Genomic DNA, 14,467 nt, shown 5'->3' with positions numbered 1-14,467 from the left:
GAGGGGACCTCCCACCACCACCACCAACCCAGGGACAGCCAGTCTGTGAGCCATTCGGGGCTCCAGTGCACCATTAGCCGTGTGTCCTGGATGCACGCAGCCCTGAACCGAGTTGCACAGCTTGGCAGGCAGAGTGCTGGCTGGATTTCAGCAGCCCTACCCTCACTGGTTGTCCCCTTAGCCCAGGGCCCTTGCACAGTGAATAACCTACACAACCATACAGGCAGCCCTGGAGCCTCTTCCTATTCTGAGTCTCAGCTGCTGCACATGTGAAATGAGGACATTGAAAGTGATAATGCACGCAGCACCCACACCACTAAGCTCTAAAATGCCTTGTTCTCAGCATCTGAATTACAGATTTTAAGGAAATTGCTGTTTTATTGCTTCCAAATACATAGCATGATTAGAACTAATTGCACAACGCTGCCAAGCAGCCGTCCTTGGGAGCTCTGCTTTGACAATAGATGAGAATGATTTGAATTAGCAGATCAGTTACTAGAAATGTCAATGGGTGTTTCTACTGTGCCTGATAGTGTTTGAAAGCAGCTTGTCCTCTTAAGTAGCGTAAATATCCGCCCCACATCCACACACGGTAGTCTTTGTTTATACTATTAGTGTGACCAGCAAGTCTTTCCTTTTCCATACCACAAATCCCACCAGACTGAGCTGGCATTAATGAGGTTTTAGTCTGCTTGACTCTGGAATGCTGTCAGAGACAGAGCCCTCCCGTTGTCACCAGAATGCTCTCCTGCTGGTCCCCATTGCCACAGAGACTCGGGATTGACTCATCCACCTCTACAAGAAAGGAGAGCCACGGCCTGGGATGCCGGGACTCCACTGTGTTCACCGGTCCAAGTGGCTGAGCACCTAGAGAGCTAGGTTATGAAGATAACAGAACCCCCACCCCCTGGTCTCCACGGGAGCTTGGACCCTTGTCATTATTTCCTTAATTATTCAGTCACTTGTCAGTACCTGTCTTCACCAAACTATAAACTCTAATAGTCCAGAATGTGTTGGTTTTCTTGCCTGATTTAATAGGTGCCTATCCCCTGTCTGACTGATATGTCATGAGGACAGTGCTATGACAAAGGACAGACAGGACGAGTCTTCAGAGCCTACAGTATCAGGGAAGGCTTCATAATCAGAACAGTAAGCAATGTGCTCAAACTGGGTCTTGAAGGGTTGGTAGGAGTTCCCCAGGAGGAAGAGAAGAGAAAGGCAGACATGCACAGCTGGGCCATACGAAAGCATGCAGGATGTGGAAAAGCATGACATGCTTGGGAGAACCGGAAATTAATGAGGGTAGGTGAGTAAGACCAGCAGGAGGTTACAACTACAGAGGTTGACACCAACTATTTCATGAAGGATTTTGAATACCAGACTAAGGAATTCAGCTTCTGTCCTGTGGGCAATGGGAAACCAGACTAGGTTCTGGAGCAAGAGTGGGCTGGTCAGAGGTGACCTCTAACCCTGCATGGATCCCAGGGCTGGCACGGTATGCCCTGCCCAGCACCACTATAACCCATGCCCGCTCTACTGTTCTTGCCTAGATGCAGTGCCCAGACCCGTGGTACAAGTATTCATCGCTGTATCAGGGGACGCTGAGCCACCCAAGACCTGCCAGGTGCTCCTGTCCTGTCGGGCCCCCAACATCAGTGACATAACCTATAGCTGGCGACGGGAGGGGACCATTGACTTTGGTATTGAACCAAGCGGCCTGTTCACGGATGGACAGGTGCTGAGGGTTTCACTGGGACCAGGAGACAAGAGTGTGGCGTATTCCTGCATTGTCTCTAATCCCGTCAGCTGGGACTTGGCCACCGTCACCCCTTGGGAGAGCTGCCATCGCAAGGCAGGTATGCCAAGGGCCAGGGGTCAGTGGTTGAGGGATTGTTAAGCATCAAACCCCCCTCTGACTCTGCCGCCTGCATGTCCAGCCCCAGGAAAGTCCTCCTACAAAGATGTGCTGCTGGTGGTGGTCCCCATCTCCCTGCTCCTGACCCTGGCTGCTCTCCTCTCTGCCTGGCACTACTACTGCTCAGGTAGGAGTCCTGCAGGTGTCACAGGTGTGTGGAGGAGGGGGGTCTCCTGCGGAGGAGAGCAGGGTTGGACCTCCTCTCTTTTAGGCCCCGATGGTCTGCCCTCCTTACCTCTGCCATCTCATCTCCTGACTCATACTCTGGTCTCCGATCAGACTGAACCATGTGAAGCTTCATTTGCAGTTCTTCAAACGAACTCTTGTCTTACATAACTCTTCAGGCCTTTGCACGTGGGCCACTCTCCCTATCTGGACCACACTTCCCTTGGTTTCCCACCCAGTCCCCCTTCTTCATGTGACTATCTCCTCCACAATCTCCCAGGTGCACCTGCTCCAGGAAGCCTTGCTGATCTCCTCCCCTGGCCTGGGTAGGGTGGGTGTACTTCCTTTAATCTCCATTGCTTCTCCTAGTCACAGCGCTCACTGCACCTACTCTCCCACTGAATTCTCGGCCCCTTAAAGGCAAAGACTGCCTTACCGCTGGGCATCTAGCAAGGGTTCCTGGAACAGCACTGGTATGGATAAAGGTTTGCCGAGTGGAAGTCTAGATGAATCCCAACCCCTTCTTGCCTAGCATTCCTAGGAAATGCTCTCTGAGGGAAGCACCTTTCTCGCTAGGGGCTGATAAGGCCTCCTTCTCAAGGAGGAGAGAGCAGGAGAAACTCAGAGGTGTGGCTGGATTCTGGGCCATCCCTCTAGCTCAGCCCCTGCTTCGATGCCAGGATGCCCTGCCCCTGATAGAAACACCCCACAGACCTGGGCTTTGTGGGGATGTCCACCCCAGGCTTTCTGGGATGGCTTCAGGTCTAGCCAAGGATGCTCAGATTCCAAACATCAGAGGAGTAACCTTTCTGATCTCTTTGCCAGGGAAAAAGCAGAAGGACATCTGTATTGACAGAGTGGCTCCTGAGACAGAGAACCCCCTTGTGTAGGGTGTGCCATGGAGGAGGATATAAACTGCTGCCTGGACCATCAGGAAGCCCACTGCCCAAGCACATGATGCTCTGGAGCATAGTTGGTGTCTGGAAGCCACCACGGCCCCCGTACTTCCCATGAGACTCCTGTCCCACCTCCAGGAGCAGCCTAGACAGCTGTTGTGCTGGGAGCCGCCAGACAGAAAACACTAGCACAGTCTTCCACATCCCCCCTCCCCCGCTCCTGGCTCTGCTTGGGGCAAGATAACAGACCATCCCCTCAAAGATGCTGGAAGTTCTCCAGGACCCACAGGGACTTTGATGGTCCAGGGCATTCACCAACCCCACCACCCCCCACCACTGCTCATGAAGTATTGTTGTAGACAGAATCTGTCTCCTCCAAGTCCATTGGTTGAAGTCCTAACCCCCAATATCTCAGAATATGACTGTATTTGGAAAAAGGACTTCAAAGAGAAAATTAAAATTACATGAGGTCATTGGGATGGGCCCTAATCCCATATGACTCGTGTCCTTATAAAAGAGGGAGAGACACCAGGGATTCACCCACAGAGAAAAGGTCATGGAAGGACACAGAGAGAAAGAAGTCATCTACAAGCCAAGGAGAGAGGCCTCAGAAGAAACTAAACCTGCTGACACCTTGGTCTTGTGCTTTTAGCATCCAAGACTATGAGAAAATAAATTTCTCTTGTTTAAGCCACTCATTCTCTGGTGTCTTGTTATGGCAGCCCTAGCAGACCAATGCAAATATCAGCTAACTGGCACCAAAGGATTGCCTCCAGTCTGGGTCCCAGAATGTAAAAGACATTAGACATTTTAACTAACAGAGAAACTCTGAATCACCCACTTCCAGCTCTGGCCCCAGCCCAGCCCCTGTAGTTTGAGACCCTGATGTTTCCTGATGTCCGAGGCGTTATCATAAGAAAAGATCTAGAAATAGATGAAGGTGAGAGATGGGGGACAGGGGATTCTCTTTCCAGCGTGAAGGACTGTCAGGTCATCTGAGTTCATGGCTGGCTGGGTCAAAACAGAGGGAGTGTGGTGGGGGAGAATGGAATGGGGAGGATCCGAGTGGTGGCCTTGGGCCACAACACGTGGGACCTTGTGGTCTTCAGAACACATGTGCCTGGGGTTAGGGTAGCCAGGAGCGCCCCTGTATGTTTGGGAGTCAGATTCTTCCCATGACTACTTTTACACCATTATTTCCAGTTGGCACATAACATAGACCAGAACCCTGTCCCTCTGTTTTCGCTTTTCTCTGTTTTCATTAAATTTTCCTTGAGCCTTTGTACCTGTCCTCTGGGCAAAGCAAGAGCTGATAGGACGTCGGGGTCAGGGGACATGATGTCAGAGAGAATGGACAGGGGGCATAGCAAAAGGCAAGGCTGAGACAGACATATTTATTTTCATCAGTAGGGATAGCAATACCCAGTGCCTTGTTTAAAAAAAAAAAATTTTTTTTTGCAGGGCACCTGGGTGGCTCAGTTGATTAAGCATCTGCCTTCAGCCCAGGTCATGATCCCAGGGTCCTGGGATCGAGCCCCGCATCAGGTTCCCTGCTCAGCGGGGAGTCTGCTTCTCCCTCTGCCCCTGCCCTCTGCTTGCGCTCATGCACGCGTTCTCTCTCTCTCTCAAATAATCTTTTTAAAAAATGGGAAAATCTTCCATTTTTGTTAAGAAGTGACATGTGTTTGGTTATTCAGCACTTGGTTAGTTGCTGGTCTTCAGGGCAAGCACCATCTCCTTCCAGATTTGACTCCATGGCTCCCCACATCTTTTCTGCATGCAGCACGAAAACTCAAGTGTCAAGAAGAGAATAACCCACACGGCAAAAAGTCTAGAGACCTTATCATACGAAAAATGATTAAAGAAACTGGTCATATTAAGCCTAGAACAAAAGACTCGGAAGGTCCCCCGTTGTTTGAAGGGCTGTCACGTAGCCAGATTGTGTAACTGAGGCCACTGGAGTATGGCCCTGAGAGGCAGACAATGACTCACATGAGTAATAGGATCTTAAAGCTGGAAGGAAATCTTGTGGATTCTCAGTTCAAGTTTTTCATTTCTCAGGTGGAAAGCCGAGGCCCAAAGAGATTGTTACTCCTTAGAATTACATAACTGGTCCATGGCAGAGGCAGAATTAGCTGGAGGTTTATCTCATCCGTCCAGTCCCGTCCCCTGCACCATTCCACCAGGGAGAACTTTCTGACAAACAGAGGAAGCCCGACATGAGGTGAGCTGTTTCAGTGAATGTGCTTAAGCTGAAACCATCTCAGAGCGGTATTACAGACTAGAGACTTTTCCTATTAGGTGGGAAGTTGCATTAGATCAGGAATGACAAATATGCAGTACACGTACACAGACTTCTGCCCTCCGGGACCGTGTCGGGCACGGAGAAATAATGATGACCCACTGAGTCCGCAGGCAGCATGACGCTCAAGTGACTCGGGCCGATTAATTGAGGTTGGGAGCCAAGACAAAACCTATTAGCCATTCCTGCCCTAGACGACCCGTAAGATCCTCCCCACATCACAAACGAATTATAAAGTAAGGACGGAAAGAATGAGTGGACCGTGGAATAAAAGAGGCCAATGAAAGGAGTCGACTCGTGTGTCAGAAACACGCCAGCTTCCTGCAAACGAGACTTCTTCAGCCTCCTTTCCTCTGCCCTTTCCTCAGTGTGCGGCTCAGGGATGCATCAGAGCTGAAAAGAAGGAGAGATCGGCAGAAAAGAGTAATACCACTGCTAGGGAAGCACAAAACAACAGGACTTGAGCCAAATAAGTCAATATCATACATTTGGCCGTTTAAACAATCCTGTTCTTCCGAATATCTAAGAATAATGTGAAAACCCTGGAATCAGAGTTCTTTGGATGCAAAGAACAGAAACCACCTCTGGTTTTAACTAAAGCAAAAGAAGGAAATGTTTAGAAAGTTGTAGGTAGCTCAGTGTCTTCGTCAGGTCAGGCAGGTGTAAAAAAATACTGTAGTCCGGGTGGCTTCTAAACAACAGAAGTTGATCTCTCATGGTTCTGGAGGCTGGGAAGTCCCAGATCAAGGCGCCAGCAGATTTGGAGTCTGGTGAGAGCCGGCTTCTTGGTTCATGGATGGACGGCCAGCTTCCCGCTGTGTCCTCACGGGGCGGCAGGAGGGTGAGCGAGCTCTCTGGGGTCTCTTCTCTAAGGGCACTCCTCCCACTCACGAGGCTCCACCCTCAGGACCTCATCTCCTCAAAGGCGCCACCTCCAAATGCCCTCACTTTGGGAATTAGGTTTCAGTCTATTAATTTGGGGGGCAGGGGACAAAAACATTCAGTCTATAGCACTCTGAGAACCAAAGAAAACACTGATGAACTGGGCCTCAGAAGGGACAAAGCCAGGAGGCCCTGGGGATGCAGGTCTTGGGACAACCTCCTCAGGGCCACCATGGAATAAATCTGTTCTGTTTCTGTTCCCATGTGGCTCCCTGAAGATTAAAATTCCCAACAAACAGATAGAGCTTGATCAGCCTAACTGGGGTCAAGGATCCTCCCTCTAGGGGATGGAGAAGAGTTACATCTTGTCAGAAGGAGTATTGGTTTAACAAAATAAAGGATAAAAAAGCAGTTTGAACGGGAATCCGTGAGGAAGGAAATGCATTTCTTTGTTCATTCAGGAAGCACTGACTGCTCACCTGCTGATCCCCCAGTGCACCAGGCCCGACCGGGATGCAGGGAAGTCTGAATCGTGGCATCCGCACCCCTGCCCTCAAAGAGTTCACAGCCTAGTGGGGAAGCAACGTGTCAACAACCATAATACGGCCCCCAGTGTGTCTCAAAGGCTTCTTCTGGCCTGTGAGAACTGTGTCGCCAAGGAGGGCCAGTCAGGTCCCCAAAGGAAGTGGAGAAAGGGACAGAGACTCTGGCTGGGAGCAAAGCTTCAGTGGGCAGGGATGGAAGAAGGTATGGCCGGTAGATTCTTGGGACAGGTGTCCCAGAGCAGCATCAGGGTTTGGGGTCACTGTGTTCCCAGGCTGGCAGGTTGTCCTTAGGCTCCCCTCCAGGTGGAACAGAAAAGGGACGGCAGTCGGGAGGAGACATAGAGCGCTCACCTATGACTCACGCAGGAGGGAGTCGAACACCGAAGGCCAGAGTTACCAGCTAGAGCCTCAGCCAACTCCGGGGAGCAGTCACTGGAGAGTCTTCTGGGGGTTGTGTGTGATGAGGACAGATAGAGCAGGATGTCTGTCGGTCCATTCTCTGTCCAGTTATTCCCAGAGGCCGTGAGCACAGAGAGTATCCCCCTTCCACCAAGGCAAGACGGCCGCTGCCCTGGGTCTGTACCACAGGGCCTGCTGGGACTCTCCTCCACAGGCGATGGGCCAAGGCTGTGGCCACCTGGAGCTCACTCTTGCCCTTCTAGAACACGCTCCGGGAATCCAGAATCCTGGAATCCCCTGTCCAAACGGGAATCTGGGACTTGTACAAGCCCCTTTGCCGCGTTCGTCCTCCCAAAGATGGACCAAAGTGCCTGTATGTGCACCCATACGTCTGAGGGTAGCTAAGAGGGGGGCTTTGGCGGTCAGTGCGGAGCTCAGACATGGAGCTCATGCTCTCTCCTCTCTCTGTGTCTCACAGAGAGAGAACAGAGCGTGCGAGAGAGGACACGAGTAGTGGGGAGGGGCAGAGGGAGAAGCAGACTCCCCCCGCTGAGCAGAGAGGCTCGACCAGGACCCCGGGATCGTGACCTGAGCCGATGGCAGACGCTCAACCGCTCAACCGACTGAGCTTCCCAGGCGCCCCAATAAATAAAACCTTTAAAAAAGCCAAATACACACAACTTTTAATTAAAACTGTGTTAAGCTCTACGGAGGAGAAGAAGGGAAAACTGCAAGCAAGAATGACGAGGGGGAAAAGTGGTGCTGGCGCAGGGCAACACACGGGGTGTCTCTGAGCAAGGGCCTAGGCGGAGGCCCGCGGGGACAGGAGTCGCCGAGCAGAGTGGGGAGGCCTGGCGCGCTGAGGACCGGGCCGCCTGAGAGCCCCTCTGGAAAGCTCCTGGCTTAGAGGAGGGTCTGCAGGAAGGTCCCCCGCGGCCGGAGGGTGACCAGAAGGAGCTCGCTGGGAGGAGGCAAGGGCAGAGGTCAGCCCATGTGGGGTCTGGTAGGACACGGTAAGATTGAAAATTTAATTCTAACGTAAAAGGAGGCCACTGCAGAGTTGTAAGAAGGGAAACGACAGGACCAGACTTGCATGTTTAAAAGCTCACTCGGGCAGCCTCACGGAGAACGTCTGGAACAGGACAGCAGAAAGCTGAGCTTGGGCAGTGGCCCCAGGGACATGGAGACAGAGACCTGGATAGCTCGGCTATGGGGAGGGTCAGGGAGGACACCCTCCCCACGGCTGCGGCATCCTGAGTCCTGCCTGGATCGCCCAGGTGGAGCCCCCAGTGCTGCTCCGGAGAGCCTTTCCACGCGAAGGGACAGCGTCATGCTCAGACACCGCAACCGTCCAGCACGGGCTAAGTCGCACCAGCCAGTTCAAGGCCATGAGGTGCTGAGGACATCAAGAGGACTTGCCTCAGGGTCAGGCTGGCTGGTGGAAGGAGAGTCTGGTGTGCCTTGGCCATGGTAGGGAGGGGGCAGCCACAAGCTGGAGTCGGGGTGAAGCAGGGAATATCTGGCTACACAGCGACTCCGGGCTGGAAATGTCCCGTTTCCTCTTGAGGGGTCAGTGAGTTGCCTAAGGGAGGGGAGGGCCGGCAGACAGTCAGGGGTACATGAGTCAGGGCCTTGGGGGGTTGCTCGTGGGCAGAGGAGGGTACTGGCGGTCTGCTATGGTCCATCCCTTGGAGCCGTGGCCATCTGGCCACCACTGACCCTGGTGGACATCCTAACCCCGCACACACAGCCTCCTGTGAGGTTGTCCAACCACCCAGTTTGAAGGACACGCAAACATCCCATCACCAAGTTGTCTCTGCCTCAGGGACCAGCATAGCCTCGATAATGCCATGAGATCAGCGCCTCCTTCCTGGTCCCCCACACCACCGAGAAGAGGAATGCTCCTGTCCTGCCCGGGTCGGGAGGCAGGGGAAGGTGGAGAGGAAGCTGGAGTCCTGGAGGGATGAGGCCTCACTGGACAGTTTTCAGCAAAAGAAATGAGGTTCCTCAGCCTGCAGGATGGAGGAGGGAACACCCCCCTCACAGGCACCCCTACCCCTCTCTGGCCAGCATCCCAGCTGACACGTGTACCTCGCCTCCCCTCTCCCCTGCGAGGGCCTTATGATGGAAATAGCTCGGCAACCCGACCCACACCTTCCATCCCAGGTAGTAGGCTATCCCCTGAACCTGACACAGTCATGCTCTCCGCCTCTTTTTCCAGGCCCTTCCCATACCTCCTAGGGAGAATATAGCCCTGTATCCATCTTGTTCTCCAGTCCAAGCTCTGAAGCCAGCCCCAGGACCTTTCCCTCAAGTGACCTCAGAGCACCCACTGTCCCAGCCTTGCAAGAAGCTGAATCAACTGTCGTGAGCGTTATTCTTTAATTTTTCCAAATGGGGTTAATGGTGTCCCCGGGGAGCCTGGGAGCTCCTGGAAGGGTCAGATTGAATACCCCCTCCCACCAACAACACATTGGAAGTGTGTGGCCAAAATACACTTGTGAACAAAGTGGTTAATGCGGCGGCGGCGTGGGGGGGGGGGGAGGGCGGCGCATGCGGGTGGACAGTAGGGGCTGTTCTTCAGACATCCCCTCCGCCGAGGAAGCCGGGAGTCTCAGGGTGGGAGATTTTCTATCTGGATGGCCCCCTTGAGGCGGCATCATCCGTGGCTGGCCTCAGACCACCTTCTGGGCCTCTGAGGGAGCTCGCAGCCACTCAGGAGGAGACAGGCTGCTCTACATCACTTCCCACCCCCTCAGGAGCCCTGGGCAGGGCTTTACCTCCCCTTGCTGCAGCTTGCCTGTCTCCCCCCAGCCTCTTGAAATCTTTGAAACAAAATGTATGGCGTGCCTCCTAATTGCCTGGCATTGTTTGCATCTTGGGTACATGAGTGAGTAAAACATAGATCCCCACCCCCGTGGAGCTGACGGGTGGGGCTGTCAGTTAGTAAAACCATGACAGCATGGTAGCAGGGGATGCATCTTCTGGGTTAAAGAACAACAGAGGTGTAGGGCCATCAGAAGTGTGGGCAGCAGGGCCCTCCAACCTTAACTAAGACTCCATGAGACAGTGGAACAGACTTGAAAGAGGTGAGGAGTTAGCCATTGGGAAATCTGGAGGAAAGCCATTCTGGGCAAAGAGACCGCGTGGGCTGACCCCCTGCCAATGCCAATGTTCCAGAAACTAGAGCCAGTGTGGATCCAGGGGAGAGGGCCAAGGGGAGAAGGGCCGTAGGCTTGGTCCCTGCGGCACCGTGCAAGGTCGGGAGGACCAGTGGAAGGACGTCGGCCTCGGCTCTGAGTAAAATGGGAAGCCGTTTCAGCATTCTGAGCAGAAGAATGGTCTAAGTGTGACTTTGGCTTCTTTGCTGAGGATGAGGTGTAGGTGGGTGAGGGAGGAAGCAGGGGGCCCGGCTGGGACACTGTCACCGTCACCCAGGCTGGGAGCCTGAAGGAGGTGAGGAGGGTCGGACTCTGGTACTCTGAAGGTAGAGCCAGCTGGACTTCTGACAGGTGGGATGTGGGGGGGGAGCAGAGCGGGAGGGACAGCGCTGTCCTCAAGTGCAGGGGCAAGGCGGTGCGGGAGCAGATGGAGGAAGGTCAGGGCAGCGTTGGGGAGCCCGTTGGCCAAAGTCAGGGAGCACAGTGACTGGTCCGGGAGAGCTGGGCCCGGCGCCCTAGCCCCGGAAGCCTGGAGCACCCATTGGTGCTCCCCAGGTCCTACCTGATTTGCTGGTTAGCTGGTGGGTAATTTTCACTTTGAGGAAGATGTGGGGGGATTTGCGTGACTTTTTCCATCACATGCCTCTGAGGCGATCACAGCTGTTGGTTGCTGGTGGCATCCCAAGTTGGGGGAGAAGTATCTAATACAGTCTTCATCCATCACACTAATTTTAGGGAAGATCAGCTCGGGGAAGAGATTCTGAGCTCTCGAAGGGAGTAGATACTGAGAAAGGAGGGGCCCGGCTCTGCCCTTAGTGGAAGCTTAGTCTGATGGAGATGGGAGGGTAGCAGGACACTCCAGGACAGCTCAAGGATAACAAAGTCAACACCATTTCCCCTTCTCTGGGAGCACAATAGAGCCTGGGATGGTAGAACAAGATATGGTCAGTCTGTCTCAAAAGACCTATGCAGGCTGAGAAAAAGGATGAGAGAGAGAGGGACGGTGCGAGAGAGAGGAGAAACGGGGGAGAGAGAGAGAAGGAGAGAGAGCGGGGAGAGAGCGATTGGGGGGAGGTAGGGAGAGAATGGGGGAAGGAAGGAGAAAGGGAAAGGAGGGGAGGGGACCGGGAAAGAGGAGGAAGCAGGGGGAGCACTGAGGCCAGGTCGGGGCTGGGGGTGGAGGCGGCGGGCTGGGAGTCTGCAGAGTCAAGGAGCGTACTGAAGCCAGTCATGACAAGTTGGGGCCACAGGCTTCGGGGTGGCCTCCCAGCAGGAGAGGAGGAGGAACACAAGACCAGGGGATGCCCATGGGGACCGACAGGTGGAGACAGGCAGGAAGTGGGACCTGTCCTGAGCTGAAGGAGCTCGGTTCTAAGACGGAACTGATTCTCCCCAAAAATGTTTAAGAAAATCTCTGTGGCCCCTGCTGGGAGGGTCCCTCCTCGGCTTTGGGCGGGGAATGGAGACCCCTCAGCAGAGACCGCACACCTGGGAGACGCTGGGGAGGTCAGTGCTCCAGGCGCCAAATCGGGCCTGAGGACTGGCAGCTGAGAGCAAGTGGGTAGACAAGAAAGAGTCTTGTCTCTTTCAGGGAGGGCACGCCCTGGTCAGGGGAGGTAGCCCTGAGGCTCTGGGCAGCCTGTTCCCTGGCCTGACTCTGGGTCCCTGCTGAACTTGTGTTTCTGGTGCTTCCTGTTATTATTAGCATCGCTATTACTAATGAGGATTGTCGTCAATATTAATACATGCACGTGGATTCCTGGTTCTCCTCCTACTTCCCTATTTGCTGCTTGCTGGCTCCTCACCTCTTCCCCCAGATGGGAAGTCACCTCCAAATTCAATCCCGAGGCTTCACTCATTCCATCTCCCTCCCTGCGGGCCTGCCACTGCCCCAGCCCCCACCTCTGTGCAGTTAGATGTCCGCCTGCAAGCCTGCCCTCTTGCCGTATGAAATGCCATACTGAGGGCTGGGGGCCTGGGGAGCAACCTTTGCAGAGCCCCAGCGATGTACTGGGCTCTGTAATAAGCATTCACACAAAATAGCCCTGTTACTATTTCATTTTACAGAGGAAAAAGCTGAGGCTTTGGGGCTTATTACATAACTATGAACTCAGATCTGTCTGTCTCCAGAACTAAGGTATTTTCCCTTGCATGTGTGAACGTGACTAATCCACACATATTTATTACAAGTTTTCTTCCCCTCACCTTTCCTTCTTTCTTCCCCGAGACACCCACCATGGGTCCATCATCACCGTGGACTCAGCCCCTCAGCCCCTAAGTCTCCCCATCCCCCTCCACTCTGTTTCCTGACTTGGTCAAGGGCTTCAGTCCCCTCCCAGGCACGCAGTGTCCCAACCTGTCCTCCTAAAACGCATGCAGGAAGGCCACTGCGGGGCGGCACCAGGCTGTCTTGTCCACGCCTCACTAGCCCGCACAGCGACCACGCCCGAGCGCCCCCAGCTTTACCCAGAGCGACACCGTCCCACCTCGCCTGCATGGTCCCACTTCCCTCTAGGCTCTGTGCCTTCTGCATGTCTCTCCTGATCGAACTGCAAGGAACTGACCGGAATGGGTTTTGGTCCACACCCCAGGAATAAACGAGAGATCGCTGCAGAGGGGCTGGGTGCCGAGGGTAAACTGCAAGCAGGGCTTTCCCAGGACATTCTAGGGAAGCACAGGAGACAAGGCTAAAGTTCAGACCAGTCCCCTACCTCCAGACAGTGACTGTGTAATTCTCAAAAACCCCTGGTTTCCAGGGAGGCAGGAAAAACCACCACCCCCTCCCAGAGTCACCACCAGAGTCTGCGGGCCCAGAGCAATCACAATGTAATTGGGCAGCATGATGCTGAAACTTACTCTAATGGAAACCCAGCGAAGAAAATTCACTGGGATTCCATGCTTCTCAGGTCTTAAGAATTGGGGGCTTAAAAGAGGATGACTAGAGCATCACTTCCTAAAACCTGGAGAGACTCAGGAGGAACTGAGTCAGGAGGGACTCGGTGTCTCCCGAATAGATTTCCCAGGGTATCCTGGGGGACGAGTTCACGGGAATTCTGTGGTCACCCTGATGGTGACCAGGGACACATAAATGATCTACTTTTCCAGTGAGCAGAGGAGCTAGAATTCCACTCTGGCAAGGCTGGAGAGGCACACAGAAAACAGCCCTGGGAAGCAGAAGGGAGACAAGAGATTTTGTGCTGCTAATATCTCCACGGAAAAACAGCGAAGAATCAGGACTGTACTTGGGATTCCCTCTCCTGAGGCAGCATCTGTGTGCACAGCCGTGTGCTTGCCCGGTGACATGGCCCACCCAAAATTTACCAGCCCGTTGTTAAATGCAGCCATTACTAAAAATTAATTTCTATAAATTTACAGTTAAATTACATTAAAACAAAAGAGATAAGTACTCAAAACTCATCACTTCCTAATTATTTTACTAAGGTTCCCTTTTTTTGAGAGAGAGAGCGCGCACGTGCGCAGTGGGCGGGGAGGGGGGGACTGAGAGAGAGGGAGAGAGAATCTTAAGCAGACTTCACACTCAGCACGGAGCCTGACGTGGGGCTCGATCCCACAGCCCTGAGATCATGACCTGAGCTGAAATCAAGAGTCGGATGCTTGCCTGACCAAGCCACCCAGGTGCCCTTACTAAGGTTCACTATTGTCTCAGTGCTGGAGGTCATTCACTTCCGTGGAACCTGTTTCGTGGAACTAGTCTATGGTGGCGTCCTGTGGCAAGCTGCTCCCAGTCCGCGCCGGGGTGTCATGTCCTAGCTGGAAACCAGCCCCGCTGGGAGTGCGCGCATCTCAGAAAGGGCAAATGCTACAAATCAGGGCTTCCCGCCCCCCTGCCCCAGCCACTGTCACACATTCACCACCACAGGTGTTCTCCCCCAACACTGACAAGGGGTTCATGAAGGACAAAGAAGAGACTAAGGTGCCCCTAGAGCAAAATGGCAGGAGCAGAACCACCTCTCCCAGCCGCCGCGGAGGTGAGCGAGCGCTGTGGGACTGACTGAGAGCCCGCCTGGGGTTTAGGAACTTCCCCGGGTACGCTGGGTCACCCTACTGGAAGTCGTCTCCAGAGCCTCTCTAAAATCTCTCTTACTGCTTCATAATGAGGTTTTCTTGCCAGACCTCGCTGTCCTCAGCCCTCAACGAAGGCTGCCTGAGCATGGCTCCCTGGTTCCCGGAACGGGGAAGAT

General features: G+C 53.7%; 1 protein-coding gene across 1 annotated transcript; it reads left to right on the top strand.

Moving 5' to 3' along the window:
* The first annotated feature begins 25 nt into the window (after window positions 1-25).
* SLAMF8 (SLAM family member 8) lies at window positions 26-3,674 on the top strand. Its single transcript, XM_081825353.1, has 3 exons — window positions 26-1,856; window positions 1,938-2,042; window positions 2,906-3,674. Exons 1-3 carry the CDS (start codon window positions 1,475-1,477, stop codon window positions 2,968-2,970), a joined length of 552 nt encoding a protein of 183 aa, XP_081681479.1. The 5' UTR covers window positions 26-1,474; the 3' UTR covers window positions 2,971-3,674.
* Window positions 3,675-14,467: the final 10,793 nt, after the last annotated feature.

The sequence above is a fragment of the Leptonychotes weddellii genome, chromosome 6, assembly GCF_054177405.1.
Source record: "Leptonychotes weddellii isolate Sample4059 chromosome 6, ASM5417740v2, whole genome shotgun sequence".
Taxonomy (NCBI): domain Eukaryota; kingdom Metazoa; phylum Chordata; class Mammalia; order Carnivora; family Phocidae; genus Leptonychotes; species Leptonychotes weddellii.
This window is presented reverse-complemented; position numbering and strand designations above follow the sequence as displayed.

Coding starts and splice junctions, on each gene's coding strand:
- SLAMF8 (XM_081825353.1), top strand. CDS start 1,475: ATGGATCCCAGGGCTGGCACGGTATGCCCTGCCCAGCACCACTATAAC. Junction 1,857..1,937: donor GAGCTGCCATCGCAAGGCAG/GTATGCCAAGGG, acceptor CTGCATGTCCAG/CCCCAGGAAAGTCCTCCTAC. Junction 2,043..2,905: donor CTGGCACTACTACTGCTCAG/GTAGGAGTCCTG, acceptor TCTCTTTGCCAG/GGAAAAAGCAGAAGGACATC.